Genomic DNA, 18,503 nt, shown 5'->3' on the forward strand with positions numbered 1-18,503 from the left:
ACAGACTGCTTCAGGCTAACGCTAGGTTGAACGCAGATTAAAAATTAAAGGCCACTCTTCATATGAGATCAATTAGCTGAATGTAGCCAATGTTTAACATGTGTAAGAGAAAAAAACCTCTCACACAAGTATTGAATCTGTGCTGGGGAGGAGTTTTTCATGTTTACACAACCATTAGAAGATCACACAACCACAGGAAGATTTAGGTAAACTAGTAAACATAACTAGAGAAATAGATTTGTCTCTTTAAAGCTGGGCACATTAGAAGCCATGTATTTCATAAGGCTTCAATTTTCTCTTAAGTTATAAAATGTGTGACAACTCAGGATCTTTTTTTTGGTTTATTTTTTAATTTGTCCTGTCCAATAGCTGAGCAGAGATCAGAGCTGAAGGCCTCTTGTGTTGGACAGAAGAGCAGGGAAGAAGAGAGAGGGATGTTGGGGGGAGGGGGGTAGAAGGGTGATGATGGGGAGAGAGGGGGGGTAAAATCATAAAGCAACTAGTTGCTAGAAGTTTATAATCAGTATTGTTAGGTGTAGATGTACATTAAATCTAAAAGGGATGGGGCCTGTCCACACACACATTCAAATGTTACAAACATACCTCTTGGGTCCAAAATTGTTCTTATGTAAACATGTCAACATGTACACAATATAGCTACCGTTCACACATGTATACTTTTGCATACAGACTAACACACATGAAACATTTCATTCAGTCACGTAAACTATTTGTGAGCTAGCACCTGTGCTCGAGTGAATGTCTATGTTCTTCTGGGTTGGATGATGGAATGTAAAAAAAAAAGAAAGAAAAAAAAGAAGAGTGCACAGTAATCCCTTCACCACGACCGAAGCAGCAGTGGTAGCCAGGCCAGGGCCAGCAGGACCGCCACATGGGCCCCCAATGCCAGAGAGCAGGGAGGCATAGGGGAACAGAGAGTGAAAGCCCAACGAGAAGAATAGCCACTCCGCTGCGCCAGGCGGGGCCAATCAGGGGCCCTGGCCCAGGAGAGCACCCCTAGCCCCAGCGGAGCAGCCCACCACCACCCAAGAGTTCTGAACATCCCTACACCCCAGGCACAGGCCAGGGTCCCCAAAAGGAGACCTGCCCCACGCAGTCACCCACCCAGCCCACGGGAAGTCCAGGAGAGGGCAAAGCAGGGGCCGCCCACTCCTGCCCAGGAGGAGGATGCCCAAGAGAAGTGGGTTTTGTAAATACCAACCAGGCTCACCCACTGTTGTAATTTTGGAGAAGGTAGGCCATCAAGGGCAAGGACATGAACCCGACCCACAGTGACACCAGTGACACCCCCAGGCTCAGATGTGATCCCCAGTTAATGGTCTTGCCAGAGAATTCAGGGATCCCTCTCCCTGCGGGGGCCCAAGAAGCCAGCACCCAAGGAACACGGCCGCAGTTTCAGAGGGCCCGGTTCCCCCTGCCAGGGATGGGGTAGGGGGACTGACGATCAGAGGTCCCACCTTCCTTGTATGTGTATTTTTGTGTATGCGTGTGTTGGAGTATATATTGTTGTGGGGTAAAGTGTGCATGTACTAAAGGGTCCAGTTAAAATTGGTGGGTAGGGCACTGAGAGGAAATCACCTAATTGCTCACAGTGATGACCAAGCACCCTCTCCACCAAGGGGCCCTTAATGTCTACAGTGCAATTAAAACCGAGAGGCCAGCGGCGCGTATCCATGCCGCAATGGGACCACTGCCCCCCTCCCTCATCATATCATCTTGGTTGTTGCACCAACCAGAAGAAACAACTGGTGAAACAACTGTCCCCCAGCCCAGACAGGGCCAACCAGCCAGCCTACCTGCCTCCCCCAGATCTCGCAGAACTCAGGCTCTTTTAAAGATACAGCAGCAGCCTTGCATCTTGCATCTGGACCTCTGTCACCATGGTAACAACTGCCATGGTGACAAAGAAGCAAGAGCATGAGGAATGTAGACGATGCTGTGATAGGATGTGCACTGCAGCGTTCAGGGAAGATGTGGTCACACGGGGGAGGAAGGATGATAAAGGCTGGCTTTACTGAGGCTTTCTGAAGACATGCTGTAATGATCTAATGGAATCCTCAAGGAAACATCAGGCTTCTCTCGCCCTATAGCTCTGACTGTTCATTTCATTAAAGAGAATAATCCCTGGTCCATACATGCAAGTTTATTTGTCATCTTCAGTTTGTTTCATTACAGATATTTGTAGCTATTAATGCAAATTCAATGATTCCTATGAAATTTGACCAACAAGGTTTTAAAAGAAGAGTGAAGATCATTTTACACAAAATAACAGAAGATAAAAGTAAATAAATTATCTCCAATTTTATTTTTTTTAATTCGATTTCTGATTTTTTCCTGATTTTTTCCGTCCCTGCTTAAGGAAAGCAATAACTAATAACGGCAGACAACTAATAACGGCAGACAACTTAAGTTAAAGCAAATTTTGCTTTTATTTATTTATTTATTTATTTATTTATTTTATTTTATTATAATCAAACACAAGACAAATGTAACCCCCATTTATAGGTTGAATAATAAATAAATGATCACACTCTTGGAATCAAAGTCCCAGCTGTGTTTTCAGTCACACCATGTAGTCTAGACTAAAGGAGACAAACATTCACCTGAGAGTAGCACCATTTTCTAAAGGATTAACACTACAGCTCATATCTGGGCTCTAAGGTTTTAATTAAATAAATAAACCCCGTCTTCTCTACGGTATATATGGCTACCATGTCTTTGGCTATATGCAAAGCGACCACTTCGGTGATTGTTCTCCACCGTGCCCCTTTCCTAGAGATGGGTACCGAGCCCCGGTATTGAATGAGCCCCGGGGCAACATTCTTCAAGACCGCAGTATCGTTAAGACCTGACCTCATCGGTTCTGCTATCAGTACTGGAGAAGTCGCATTTTTTTGTGTCCCACAAGATATAAAGTAGAGCTCTGATGGGGTGGGATTTTTGATCACCACGCTGATGAAGCAGCAGCAGTCGCGGTCAACCGCACCCCCCCCCCCCACACACACACACAACTGCTGCCTAACACAAAATCCCCCGCGGTCGCGTCGCAAGTAAATACAATTCATAATTACAACGCAGTATGCTTAATTAACAAATAACAGTAACTACTAACTATTTAACAAACTAACCAACTATATAGGTGTTGTAGAACGAGTATATGTATGTGTGTGTGTCAGCGCGCTGCGTGTGTAAGAGGAAGGAGCACGTGCCGAGTGAGAGTGAGTGAGAGCGTGCACAAGTGTGGGAGTGAGCGCTCGTTCACGTTTAGAGTTACGGAGTGAAGGAGAACAGTAATAAAAAGTTCCCCCCAGGTGTTGGAATAGGTTTGTGGTACTGCTGCCTTTGACGCGATGGGCTTTAGGCAAATGTTGCAGCGTGGGGGGGGGGGGGGGGGGGGGGTCTCTTCCTCCACGTCTGTGGCAGTAAACTAACCAGTACCCAACAACAGATGATTTGATTCCTTTCCTGGTAGCCATGCTGTCACTGGCTGTTTAGTGTGTGCTATGATGTTGTTGTTTGTCGCTTGCCATACTGCCGTGTGAAACTAACACTACAGAAGCTCTGGGGAGCCAAAAATGCGCCATCACACAAAAACTCGATTTAGTTATTTTTTAAATCGCCTGTAACAAGAAATTCAAATTGATTCATTCAATCGATTTTTTGCCCAGGCCTATATTGAAACATAAATATAGAAAGAACCACATGTAAAACAATGCAAGCATCCTGTACAACAAGAGCAGCAGATTCTCATTTACTTATTAAAAAGAAAGGTTCCGTTTTGCAGGAAAGCAGGCTGTGCAGCAACATGCGGTGCCATACATAGTTGTGTTGGTGCACTGACTCCTAAGACTCTTGTCTAGAATAGTAGGCCCAGCAGCAGAACTAGACCTTTGACAAAAATGATCACAATCAGGCTCCCCCACAGGGCTCAGTCTGACATGCAGCTGAGTTCACTACAGACCCATTGACACCTTCAGACAACGTGTGGTGATTACAGCCCGTTCTCTTCATTTAAACCAGTGCATGCAGTTGAGGTAGTGTTCTCCAGGTAAAGATCTTCTTCCTGTTAATTCTAGCAGTAAAACTGATACTCAGAACATGGAAGTAAAAAAGACTCAGTCCTCTTATAAATGCTGGGTCTGTTCTTTTTCTTAGGGATTTCTGAGCCCCTAGACTGAAAGTCTAATGCAAGAAAGAAGAGGAGGTTAATAGATGAAGTGAAGGAGTGCATGGGGATGGTTGGTGTGGGTGAGGAGCATACAGAGGACAGGGTTAGATTATTGATGCGACTCCCTAAAAGGAGCATCTGAAAGACCAAAAAGAAGATCTAACAAAGACTTGAGTATGGCAATAGTCTCCTGCTGCCTTAGCAGGACTGTCGTCATGTTACACCTTAAAATACCCACCCTGTTTGATGCATGTCAGTATCTCAACATCACAAGAGCATATAAAGCACAAGGTTTAAAGTTTTCACAAACCAAAAGAAGGCCAGTAAAGAAGCTTTTGTCTTCAGGTATCATAAATAGTGTACCACTGCTATAAGCACCAACCACCTCCTTTGACCCATGCTGACTGATGCTAATGTGTGCAAGACAGCTATTACATTTAGGAAAAGAACGTTAATCTGTGTTTTAGCTTAACACTCTGTCACTGTAAAGGTTTGGCTTACCTCTGCAACTTTGGGGGGAACGCCATTTCCCAGAACTTCCCTGTAGAAGCACTGCTGGGTCATGTAGCAGGAAAGGCCACTGGTTCTCTTGAAGGCATCTTTGAGCCGCTTGAGTTCCACTTCAGTAACTGCAGACGTACAGAAAGAGATTCATTTAGAAATGTTTCTGAATCCTGTGGATGATTTACTATTGTCTGTGTGTGGTCAAAGTTTCAGAGCTAAGAAAAGCAACTGTCAAGAACGAATGTGATCCCACTGCAGAGTAGAAACGGTGAGTTCTACTAAAGCCATTTACTGTTTAAACTGAACTTGGAAAAAACAGGAATAAATAACTATTTTCATTCATCTGGAAAGAGGTGAGGCAGCAGAAATACACAGAAGGCTGGGGGGGTCAGCTGACCTGCTCACTGGAAATAAAACACAGGCTGTTCAGAGAAAAGTATTGGCCTGTGAGATTTAAATTCTCTTTGCATTTCAGCATTACTCCCTTTCCTGTTACGTGGAATTGACCTGTGTGCTTCCTCTCCTGTTTGACAAAAAGAGCCTGGATGGCCTCATACAAATGTATATGTGGGGACGTTTAGGCTAATGTACAGGATCATGGTGTGACAACGACCAAGGCTGGATCATAGGAATTTTATTCAGTACCAAGATTGAAATCCCCAAAAATATTGATGACACCATATTGTAAATTCATCGCCTCTTTCTTTTATCATTTTTTGATGGTTGATCAAAATTACAGACGTTGAACTCAGTAAAACGGCAACAGTTCAGCCCCTTCAGACTGGAGCATTTATGACAATTAACAGCCAGTAAAGTGGCTTTTACGTGACAAAACATGGCAAGCTACACCTGAAAAATAGAATGATTCTGAAGTCTAAATGTTCAGGTAGGAGTGACAAAAGATCCAACCTGTAATTGCATATAATCCACAGTCTACTTGTTGTTTTTCCTGTTATTATGCCATTTTAGGAAGGAATGCAATATTGATAATAGCAAATGGAAAAACATGCTTGTGTGTGGAAATCCCTTTACTGTCTTTTATATCATACGATGAATTAGGTATAAATAGAAAACATGAAAGTATTAAATCAAGCTGTTCATGAAAAAAGGTTGTGGTTTTGAATAATGAACGTGTCTCAGTCGAAAAACAAAGTCGTGTTCTGTTTGAGGGACAGACCCGGCCTAAACGGGATTAAACCTTTTTCAGTTTGGGACTCTGATGGACTTATGAGAGTCAGCGTTCCTGTTTTGCTGGTCTGGTCAGCCTTCCTGTTCCTGACAGAGGACTAGAAATGACCTCATCCCATCTTTTTCCTGGTATGTGCGTAGAGGCTAATCAAAAATAATGGTGCTGTAAACAGTTCCAGAGATTACACCTTTGAAATGAAGGGATTATACAGATGTGGAACTGCGTCGGACAGATCGGACTCTCAGGATCGTTGAATGCCACCAGCCAGCTGACTCCCAGCTGTTACAAAGAACCTGCTTGATCTGCTGCAGCGCACAAAAGAGGCTGCATTGTCCTCACATCCAAACCAAACTGACGGGACTTTCCAGGACCAGAACTCTTGAGCCTTTGCTGGGACCTGAAACCCGGATCAGAAATGTGCCAACGTCAGATCTAGAGACGCTGCAGGTAAACACCAACTTATTTCAAAACCACAAAAACACCAAACTACGTGGTTTTCTTTCCCACCAAGACTCATGTTAACGTGCTGAGAGAAATGACTTCACTCACTGAGCGCAGCATTGAGGGCAGGATGACCCGCCTGACTCCGGACGAGGCTCCAGTCATCTCAGGTGACATTGAACTCAAACATGCTATCTTGATCCCACAGTAGTAATTAGGGTGTTGAGTGGGTGATGGGCCACAAATTCAAAATGGTACCCAGAAAAAAAAGGATCCCTGATGTTCAGGCAGATCTAGGAGGAGCCACAGGACAGTCCCACTGCCTAAATCCGACCAGCTAAGCCTTTCTTCTGATGGCAGCCTTTCTTCTTTTGACTCTGTATGTGTCTTCTTCTGTTTACGGCCCGCCACAGAGTTCCGCGCTGGTTTTTCAGAACCACAAACTTCAGCAGAAATATGCAACACAAGACAAGTGGAAGGTGAAAGAGACAACAGGGTATCGAAACATGAAGCGTCTCTTTTATCAAACAACAACTTCACTTTTTACGCTTCAGAAACGGCTCAATTCAACAGTGAAGTCACACTCCAGCTAAAGATGCCACATCATCATCATCCTGCACAAAGACAAATTGCATCACTGCATTTGCATCTTTAACTGTGCGTGTGGGAAAAAGAGATTAGGCCAAACACATCAACAGAAATAAACTCAAAACAGGATGTCCTTTATCGCTAAAAAATTAACCTTTGGTATTAGAAATAATCTGCAGAAACCAGTCTTTTAAGTAAACAACGACAACCTGCTGCCCTTTCAGAGACCAAATCTAAAAGCTGCAGGGATGTGAGAGCGACTGGCAGGAGCTGGGCCTTTACATCCGCTCATCTGAGCTCAAAAGTTTCATACATAAACGACCGTGGCTGAACCACATCACTCCACCACCAAGACATGTTTTCCCTCTGTTCACTCCATCATATTCCAGCCTCTGCTCAGCCTCTCTGTGACTGACTGATGCTTCCGGCATGGAAATGAGATGATGCAAATACCTGCAGACGCAACATTGGTAAAAAGATCTGACTTTATTCTAGGTGAGCGTGCATCTCCCTCAGTGAGCACCAGGATTTAGCAGCAAACGCCTACAGTGCAAACAGAGTCATCCACAGTAATTGTAGAGGACTTACAGGAAACTCCTTTCCCCAGCAGTAGCATGATGTCTGAAGAGACTGACGCAACAAGGGATTGAAGGAGAATGAATGGATCTCAGAGGGCGTTAACCAACACGATGTGTCTAAATCAGCAGGCAGACAGCATGCTGCAGCACTTTCCTCAGACCTGTGTCTATGGGCCTTTAATACAAACTCTCTCTGCTAAAAAACAAACATTCAAAAGAAAAATCCAGTCAAATTTTTCCAGACATTCTTTCTGAAAGCAGTTTTATACCTAATGACCCGCTCGGATTCAAAAAGTGTTTTTGTCGTTTCTATCATTTCTTGTTGTATATTTTTCTCATGATGGAGGACACACACACACATCCACAGCTTGAAAAGGGCACCTCTGACTATATCTTTATTCAAATCATGGTGAATCAAAGGCAGATGAAAAAAAAGTCAGTTTGAAAAGGTTTGTAGCGGTGACGTAGAAACTACATCATCTCAGAGCTCCCTGCTCTGCTCCATTCTGATGCAGACAAACAGATCCATGAACGTCTTTGTTTTCCTCGTCTGAGCTGGAATCTGGATCTAAACTGGACGGCTGGATGGCTCTGATATTGATCACCATTTTTGTTGTACCACTAATGTTGGGCTAAGGTTGTGAGGGGCTGTAAGCTTGAGGGAGAGCATGTAAACAAAGGGATGATGGGAAATATGGACGGGGTTGCTTTACAGGCCCACCAACATATAGAGGGGATTTTTTGATGAACACCTGCTGCTCTGCAGAAACTATGTCCTAAAAAACGACAAGCTTTCTAAAAATGTCAATCAGAAATAAAAGACCACTGGAAACACTTCAAAACTAGCTCAAAAGATGATGTGGGACTTTACTGAGAGACTATTGTACAAATTCTTCTACATATACATTTTAAAGAGTTTAAAAGCAAAATATTTTATATTATTGATAAAGTTTATTTCATTTCACAAAAATAAAAATAAAATTCATCTTGAGGAGGAACCACTTCCTTATTAGGAGGAAAAATGATTTATTGATGCTAAAAAATGTATCATGATTGATTAAAAAGAGAGATTGGACTCATCTAGCTCCACACTGCAGTACGTTTTCTTTTGACAAGAGCATACACAAGTAAAAAACAAGATAAACAACAAAATGTATCCAAAAAGTGTTAACAGTGACAAGCAGGTTAAAAATGAATGTGGTGTGTTTGTGGGTGAACATCATTTCTGAGCTCATTTCAAAGACGAATGGGGTCTTCTAAAGAAAAACAATTATTTGTGACACTAATGTGGATTTAGAAAAAGTAAGGTCGGCTTTTAGTAACCGCACCAAACACCAGAAAGGATTACGATGCGATAGGTTTGACCTAAATGGCCAAAGCGCTGCTTGAACTGGACTTTCACATTAGAAAACCAAAGTGCTTCTCCTTATGAGAGAGGAAGACGTCTCTTGTGGACCACAGGCATCTAAAAGCTGAGGATCAGCCCAACAGAGGACTGTCGCTGAGTAAGCATGATGCATTTCAAGTTGTCTTGAGCATCAGAAGCAAACGTGTAATGAGCCTGTAAAAAGACGCGCTTAAAGGTCACTTCAGGATGTAGGTAATATATCATTTGGTCTTGGCACAAAACATACTGTTCTGTTATCATAAACCGAAAAGTTCAAGAAGAAACCGGAAGCAAATGATGGAAAATCAAAACCAAATAAAATAAAAACATGGATATAAAACTGAGCTGGGAGTCTGGTGGTAAGCACACATACTGTGAGGATGTGGTAGATTACAGTTTACTCTGAAATCATCAAACTAAATAAATGTTTACGTCTTTTATGCAAATTGTTGAGAGCATTCAGTGACGCAACACAACACGTGTTTTATTGTGGTATCGAGTCCATTGTAAAAATGCAAAATCAACCTAAATTACTTGTGTGAAGAACCCAGTTCTGCAGAAGCCTTAAATAAAAGGGGTTCTATCAAGTCTAACTACAGTTCTATTGAAATTATTTAAAAACTAATGTTCAAAGTTCATTTATTAGTCTGTAAAGAAGTTATGTCAGCATCATTTAAGCTTTAATGATGGTCAAAATAGATTTTTTTAAACAAAATAAAAGTTAAAAATATTCCAAAGGTCTTAAATCCAAATGTCTCCTGGGGAAGAGAATTGTTATCTGACCTGCAGCACGTTGGCAAACTCAAAAATGGATTACATTCCAAAAAGCTAAGAGCCAGTCCACAGAAAGCAGGTTCTTCCATCATTCAGGGAGGATTTCTCTGAAATAACCCTAAGTAAAGTCTGCCAATGCTTTATGCTGTTATCTAGGCTTTTATTTATGGAGAAGAGAGTTAGAGCTTCATGGGAGTGAAGATGCAGCTTGGGCCTCTGTCCTGTGCACATGGAATCATTTCCATAACATCTCAGAGGGTTTTTTATGGCTGAAGATGGGAAACAGGCTCCTCTTTGGAATTTGCTGCTTCTATGAGGATTCTGGGATGTCACTGAATGTCTTGAAGTTAGTGAGAACATTGCAGAAGACATTAAAGGTGGAACGCCTCAATTTCAGACCGTTTCTTGGCTTTCATTGTTGCAGTAATACAGATGAGCAGGACAAGCCCAACCACACAAACCTTTTGCTCAAGCTTGACTCGCTCAGCCTCCAGTGACTCTGCAGTGAAAACCATCCATGCCTGGAAGCAGCAGGACCAAGCAATCTCCTCCAAGCTCCTCATCATCATTGTATTCATCTTCTGTACCTGTTTGGTTCAGTGCGGGGTCCCAGGGGTCTATCCACGGTACACACCTGTTTGTGTTTGTGTGTGTGTGTGTGTGTGGGGGTGTGTGTGCGTGTGTGTGTAGTAAGGAACAGTTTAGAGACGCCAGTCAACCTATGAAGCCTGTATACTCCACACAGAAAGGACACAGTTGGGATTTAAACCAGTGTCTTCTCACGGTGAGGTGAAAGTGCTAACCACTACGCCACCACCCATATTCATTTACACTTAATTAGCATGGTTCTCATTGCAGTTTAGCAAAAGCAATTACTGCACAGGACAGTAAACATGTAGCATGTTGACTCTGTAAAGACAGCTGTGTGGTTTTTCTGTCTGTGTGCTTCACCACTTCTTTATTTCTAATTTCCTTATTCTACATTTGAAACGAATGAGCCCGTCTGTAATGTTCTGAAGAACTTCAACAGAGTTGACCTTTAAACTGCTCAACGTGTCACCAAAACCAAAGGGTTGACCAGTGAAAGACCCGCTCCAATGGGACTGGGGGTTTTTGTGTGTGGAGTTTTTAACATGTTCTTGTACCATTTTTGTGATGAAGGACATGCATAAAGAAAATTAAGCTCAAAATTGCATTTCTGAACATTTCTTCATTCACATTGTAGTGAATCAGTAGCCCATGAAAAAATGCCATTTGAAAAAGAGCTTTTAGCAATGTAGAAAATGAGCTAGGTGGGCTTTCAGCAACAAGGAGGGAAAGGGGTACCATAAGTACACAAAAGGACCCTAAACAGGGCTCCAGACTAACTTTTTTCACTAGGAGCATAGTGGCCCCTAACTGAAAATTTTAGGGGCACAACCAGAAAATTTAGGGGCGCATACCGTAAATCAACATGCTAACCAAATCTACTAATTTCCACTGTATTACTAATAAATACTTTAATAATAGATGCAGAAATTACAATGTGCTGTTTCTCATTCAGTGTCACATTTTATTCTTCACTTTTGAAAATGCAACAACAGGTAAACTGACAGCAGCATCGCTGTCATGACAGTACAAATAAGTAAAGAAAATGGATGGAAATTTATCTTTGTGACACCAAATAAGTGCAACCAAGATGCACAATAAGCGTGTTTGAGATCACCCAGGTGAACTCAACGCTGCGCATTTCACCTGGTGTGTGACCTATATTTTTGTTTTTGCTCCAACATCACCTGTCAATCATCACAAAGATATAGCGAGAAAGGGGTGAGAGCAAGGGGCAAACCTACCCGGACACAGCTGGAAACTGAACTGACTGAAAGCTGCCCTACAGACTACAAAACAATGCATTATGGGACATGTGTCCTGATGGTTTTTGTAGTGGAGTGATTAATTAAAATAATTTAAAATACCAATTCATTAAAAAAGGCTACATACATCACAAAACATTAAAATAATCATAAAATATATAATAACACAGATCACACTAAGGGGGAGAAGAATATTAAAACTAAATTGAATGTTAAGGACAACTCCAACTTCCTGTCCTCCTTCAGTCTTGCTGCAGATTCGCTTTCATCTCACAGCCCCCCCGCCTGGTCTCCCCAACGATCCAGGCGAGGTGCCGGTTCATCTCAAACACGTCTATCGTTGCATTTTCCCCACGTATTTTCAGTGTGTCTAAAACTAATGTTGTTTTTGCTCGAGCGTGTTTAAAGTTCAAGCCCCGTTAGCTGTCACACATGTACGCGTGGGACATTTATTCTCCTCAGCTGACCCGACTCCCGCGGGACGGTGTGCTGCCGTAACAGCCGTGCATAACCGTTTGATGCGCCGCCGTAACTGTCGTGTTATTTAAACTGAGGGAAGCAAATAAGGGTCCCACACCGCTGTGACGTCATAACAATGCGACCCTGTAGTTCTTTAACAGAATTATGTTTAACCAATGGCATAACACCACAGTAACCAAAACCTAAACCTTCCTCCGGTTCTGTGCGGCCCAGAGAAAAGTTCAGCACGGACTGCATGTATTTAGAAAATTACGAGCGAATAGATACGTTCTAAAGGAAAGTAAGGAACTCCTTAATGTGGTCCGGGGAGGGGGCTGTCAGGTTTCCTGCTTTCAGGCCCGGTCATTGTCCCGCCCCCAAGAGTCATATACCCCACTGTGATTGGTTGGTCAGCTTCGCGAGTGTGTGCTCGCGTTTCATGAGTATGTGCGCGAGTGTGTGTGTCTGCCTGCGTGCGTGTGCGCTCGCGTCTCATTGATCATCTCATTGATCATTGACGTGCCCCTTCCACGTTTAATGTATAAAAAAATACGAAGGGTGGGGGAGGCAAATTTACTGCTCGCACATGTGCGACTGGATGTAAAATTCAGTCGCACACTCTCAAATTTTGGTCGCAAAATGCGACCAATTGCTCGCAGTCTGGAGCCCTGCTAAACCTTTTTGTAGGTCAGTAAAAATAAAAAAAATCGTAAAAAAAAATTGAAAAGCAGTGAGATTTATATAAAAAAAAGAATTCCCTCCTAAAGTCACTGTCCAATGTAGTCAGTTATGAAAACTGTAACACATTTTTGTGTCCCAGCAGAATGTCAGTTGCAGTAAATGCAGGAAACAAACCAGGTAATGTGAGGGAAGAATGCAAAGCAGCTGGATGTCAACAAGGTAGATAAGGCTGGTAGAGAGATGCCATGACGCCACAGAGCGCCATGAGGATGAACACTGCACGGCTGTGCTGCACTGTGCCCTGATGCGCCCGAGCTCACCTTAAAAACAGGAAACAGGTGGATGAAATGAAATGAAAAGAAAAGGTTGATTCCTCTGGGCTGATGGAGATTCATCCAACTGTTAGATGGACAGATTTAGCTCCACTTCAGGTTTTCTACTGAAGTAATATCAAAGCAGATGTTATTGCAACATTGAAGAAGAAAATGAAAGGAGAACTCCATGCATCTTCTTCATCATCATCATCGTCTTCTCAAAGACAGCTTTGTTTCCTATGATGGACCACGTTAGTGAGTTATCCTGCTGCAGGAAGGCATCTGCTTTTGTTTGGTTGTTTCCTGGAGATTTTGAACTCATCCGTTTACTTCATACGTTAAGAATGTTCTGATACACTGCCTGAAATTTGGTCTTGATTCCACACCGTCTTTGTCAAAGTCCTGATTCCTGAGTGCCGTTATTTATGCGGTCAGTGCTGTGTGCAAGTCTGTAATTCTGTTTGCAGTGTCCTACACATCAAAGTTGTTATAAATGTTAGGAAATATTGTGGAAAGAAGTGCATTCAATGCAAACACGATGTCAGAAAAGAGTAGAAAAGAGTAGAAAACAGTAGAGATCAGAAACCTGCAGAGGTGACAGCCCCTCAGACATTGACGACTGTTTTTCTGCCTGAACTTTATCCACTCTTATACCACGGGTGAATTTTCCAATCTGATTGGGTGCTGGGTGTGTTTAAAAGTGACAATGCGCTGGGATGATGCAGACCTTAAAAAGTAGTTCCGGTCACATAGTTTAAATGTTCTGTATCACTGCACCGGCTTCTTTAAAACAAACTTTAGCTTCATCATTTTCTGGACAAAAACAACCTGATGCTTTATTCAACCCATCGTGACCATCGGCATATATATCGCTTTCCTTTGCCGCTGAAGTCGAGCCACGTCCATTTCAGCTGACTACTCGACGTGTTGTCACGTTACCGTGGCAACCACTTCACAAATAGTTCACTTATTTTGGAAAAAAAGCGATCTAAACCAAACAACTAACAAGAATAAAGTATTTTTTAAATTGAATATTTATTTCTTTTGTAAGTGACCATGCTCCACTTCACGTCGGATGGTTCAGGCTTCCACGGGGTGCGTTGATTTCTGATAATGCACACATTGTCTGCAATTAACCCTTACTTATCTGGTTTGCGGTCACAACCTTCTCTCTGTGCTGTACTGCAGCGTCTAAACCTAGTTGGATTGAAACATTAACTCTGCTGGTTCTTAACAGTCATCCTCACAATGGTTTCACAATCTTCCAAACATGTGAGCACTCAATTCTTGACCGCTCTTCACCTTTCTACTGTAAACAAACAACGGGCAAGCTGGGACTTTTCCAATGCTCCCTATGTCCACAGAAGCTTCTGGACTGCAGGCCACACTCTAAACACCAGCAGAAACTTCCTGTCCTCCTGTAACCCTTGTGCTATCCTAGGCACTTTAACATTAGGAGTTGGGTCATCTAGACCCACTAGACAGTGCTCTGAACCTTTTTTCTTCAATGATTTGTGATCTTCACTGGTGTCCAAGGATTACATGAAATCTTTCCACCTTTCTCATGGTAGGGGGAACACGCCAATGTAAGGGGGGGGGTCATCTAAGATAGCACAAGGGTTACACAAATCAAGTTCATAGATTCTTAAAGTCCCACTCCAATCATATCTTGAATTATTTTAAAAGGATAATTTAACTATTTATTTATGCATTTTCACCAACAAGCCAAAGCCCAAAAATAGGTGAATTCACCAACTAAAATCACAAAATCATATAAACATTCATATAAACATGCCCAATAAATATATTAAACCAGACAGGTGTATTATTTCATAAGCATTTTTCAGATTTGAATTGTATTCAAATCTTATTTCCTAAGTAGTATTTTGATCCAGTCAAGCATTTCTGAGTATTCCTCTAAAACCTGTGTTCTTATTACCAGTCCCTCCCAATCCATGAAAACCAGTGGGCCCTGACATTATGACATCATAAAGTGAGGAACAGCCCCTTCCAGGAAGAGTGTGCGCTGTTAGCACCACCCCCAGGCTAACACACACACACACACACACACTTTCTCCACAGATCTAGCAGTGATCATTTTATATGTATAACATGCACATCCATCTTTACAAAAGTTTGGATGTTTTGTTATGTGGGCAAAACGCAGACATGCTGCCGAGGCCGGCTCTAAGTTGGCGTCATGAAATGGGCGGCACCCACACAGATTGAAAGGCGGAGCCTCAGAGATCGAGTTGTGTCACTGCAGGATAAGAAATGAGCTGTGAAAATAACTCGTATTTCATAAAAATCATCCTTTAGTGTGCTAAAGGTAATGTATGATCATATACCATACAGAGCAAACGTTTGGACACACATTCTCATTCAAATGAATGGGAAGGTGTGTCCAGACTTTAGTTTACTCTGGAAGGCTTAAGAAAAGCATGGTATAGATTCTTTAAAAGCAAAGACTTGAAAATGCTGGAGACAGCAGTAAAAAAAACTTCAAGTTGAGAAAAAGAATAGAGAAAAGCCTTTTTCAAAATATAAATGAGAAAAAATGTGCCTAATTTAACTGTTTAAACACAAGCAGATGGAATATGGAGTAAAACAGCTTTTCGTGTGGTTCGCTGTGGCACACAAGCAGCCGAACAGAAGTGAGGAGTCAATCTTGATGCTCATTATGTTCCGTAAAAAAAAGTCAGATCTAATTGAACACGATGTGATTGTAGTGTTGGGAGACAGAAAAATTTTAAGGCGTTGATAATTTAAAGATAAAAGTGAATTCAAAACTGTATTCATGCCACTGGTTCGACCAGCCAGACACATAATTATCAACTATCTTACAATTATCTTCCAAAAAAAGTGGACCCCCCCAACTGTTGCAGACATGGCCGCTGTGGAAAACTGGAAGGCTGCTGTGTGACTGCTTAAGCACGGTAAGCCTGGATAGTCACTATCTGTGCTTTAGCAGGAATGCATGATCAATCTGTGGTGCAGGAATGTCCTTCACCTGAAGAAATACCAACCAAAAAAATGGAGCCTTATAGTGCGCCTCCACATGAGCCATTTATGGTCATTTGGCAAGATGCTGGTGCCATTGATCGTGCAGAGCTTTTAACCCCCCAAGAAAACATTTAAACAGTCTCTCTCACAAACAGATTACAAAGATCCTAAATACACAGCAGCAGTTGTATCCAGTACTGTGAAACAAGTGATGTTTACCAGCTGAGATCAAATGAGACATTTCATTTACCGAAAAAAACTGAGCATCAGGGAAGACAAATCTGCCTGAAACAAAAGCTCCTAAGTAAATGATTTACAATTTAAACAAAATATCCCTTCTAATAAAAGATTTTCTAGATCCCAAACAGTTATGCTGTAAAATACAGCATCATGCAGCTGAACTGATCATACAAGAAGTGCTGTGTGTTTGTGTCACACACACACACACACGTTCTGCTTCTCCTTGACTGTACGTTTGGTTGGTTGTGCTCCATAAGCTGCTCCAGTCCTTGGGCTCAATACAATCTTGGGAGAAACTTCTTTAAAAGCAGTTTGAACTCTGAGTGGATGCTGGTGGTGATGTTTCATTGGTAAATTTAAAATGTGAACAAGACAAAATCTGAATCTTCAAACATTATTTATTTCAACTATGTTGAGACCTTAACAGACTTCAGAAAGCATATAAATAAAGACCCTCAGTTTAAACATGTCTTTTTTTTTGTAAAACAATGTTATTCTTATTCATTTCTGCCGAAATGTTCCCTACTTTTCTGGAGTTCAGGCTGTGAAGCTGAGTCACCAGATAACTCTTTAAACAGACAGACAGCTAAAAAGGGCAGAACAGTTTCTCTGTTTAATCAATGGGAATGGGAAGAGCTGCAGCTTAGCCAATAGGTTTTGGGTTTTTTGGCCAGTTGAACAACTCATACTGAGGACCAATTTGTGATTTTTTTTAAACATAAATATTGGCTCATATATTTGTTATGTTCCCCACTAACCACCACTGTCTTTGAGTAGCAGAAGAAGAAGCACTGTCCAAATCCAGCATGGAGGAAAAAACGTTATCTTTTTCTTATTTGAATCCAGACATCTTTATTCATGTTTTTATTTTTTCCTTCCTTGGACAAATGTTGGACAGAAAGTCATCAAACTGGGTTACTGAGAGACGCCATTCAGACACAACTGATGCAGCATAAAAGGTAAAGATCGCCATAAGGAGACATGAAGACATGTTTATACATGTCTTCACAAATAAATAAACCTGATTTCTCATCGTCATCCGTGTCTTCCATGGATTATAAATTACATTTACAGTCTATGCTGCCATAGCATTTTGAATTTTCTAAATTTAAAATGCTCTTATGGTGTTTATTTAATTTGTGCAGTAATTACTATGCTGACAAATGTAGTGTTGTTGTTTATTTGTTTTTACAAATTTACAATTTACCTGTTTATTAACCTGTTTATTTGTTTTTACAAAAAAACAATAATATATTAATGCATATCGAGTCAGTATTAACTGCTAAAACTTATTGCAATTTTTGCTATGGTAATAATTTGAAAAACAAAGTTAAGGGCTTGGTCAAATGGATCTCTATGGGTGAAATCAACAATGCCAATAATATAAACTCCTCAGGACGTACATATACGGTCATTACAACATGACTAGAAGTATGCAAACAAATCCTTTACTGTATGATGTCAATGAAACTGGTTTCACCATATTGTTCAGCTATTTAACTGCAGCTTAGCACTGAACACATGAAGATAAGTGTGAGTGTAGCAACAGCAGAGAGCAGTTCTCTGTCCTGCACACGCCTGACAGACAGAGATATGGAACAGTCATGGATGAATGTGTAACAGAAAACCGCACCAACAAAGTTCACCCAAGGGAGTAAAGTGCAACCAAAGGCCATTAAAGGAGAAGATCTGATAAATGATCACTCTGGTCTTACATAAGGCCAGCTTCCCCGAGGTCCTACAGATTCTACCTACATCCATCCAACATGACAGCAGGAGGCTGCATGAAGGCAGAAGAGCAACGAATCAGAATCTGTGGAATTAATGCAGGGTTGTGTCAGAGACTGTGTGTTTACAAAAAGCAGCCAGCTCAGTCTGTCAGCTCACTGTCTGGCCCTAAACCCTAGAAACACTCACGGCACAGACGGCAGCAGCTAGCTTACTTTGGTAGAGCTAAGTGGCCCACTGATGTGTCAGCTAAAAACAGTTAGCATGCCCAGGCCAGGCGCGCGCCCACAGCTAGCTGTCAAGCCACCATTCCGCGTTCAGGGGTTTCTTCATGGTGAACGATCATCGATCGCACATCGAGGACCGTCACTGATCAACTTGACCTCGCCTACATGTGAACACGTTAGCGTCACGAACACGTCTTTCTGAATTCAGATGTCAGGGAAGAAAGAATCACTGACTCCGCTCGGGGAGAACGGCGCATGACCGCAACCACAGCGACTCACACTCGCTGTCTTCTTAACTTCTTACGGCTTTGGGAAGACCCCTTTAGCGGCAGCCTTCGCCATTTAATT

At 42.0% G+C, this 18,503-nt stretch overlaps 1 protein-coding gene across 8 annotated transcripts in view; it reads right to left on the bottom strand.

The window, feature by feature from the left end:
* usp32 (ubiquitin specific peptidase 32) overlaps window positions 1–18,503 on the bottom strand; it is a 66,202-nt gene that overhangs the window by 43,500 nt on the left and 4,199 nt on the right. For all 8 annotated transcript variants that reach the window (XM_078929980.1, XM_078929983.1, XM_078929981.1 and 5 more), the window contains one exon: window positions 4,691–4,818. In XM_078929980.1, the coding sequence (XP_078786106.1) occupies window positions 4,691–4,818 (128 nt within the window). The remainder of the gene's footprint in view (window positions 1–4,690; window positions 4,819–18,503) is intronic.

The sequence above is a fragment of the Oryzias latipes genome, chromosome 13, assembly GCF_053564925.1.
Source record: "Oryzias latipes strain Hd-rR chromosome 13, Olatipes_Hd-rR_3.1".
Lineage (NCBI taxonomy): Eukaryota > Metazoa > Chordata > Actinopteri > Beloniformes > Adrianichthyidae > Oryzias > Oryzias latipes.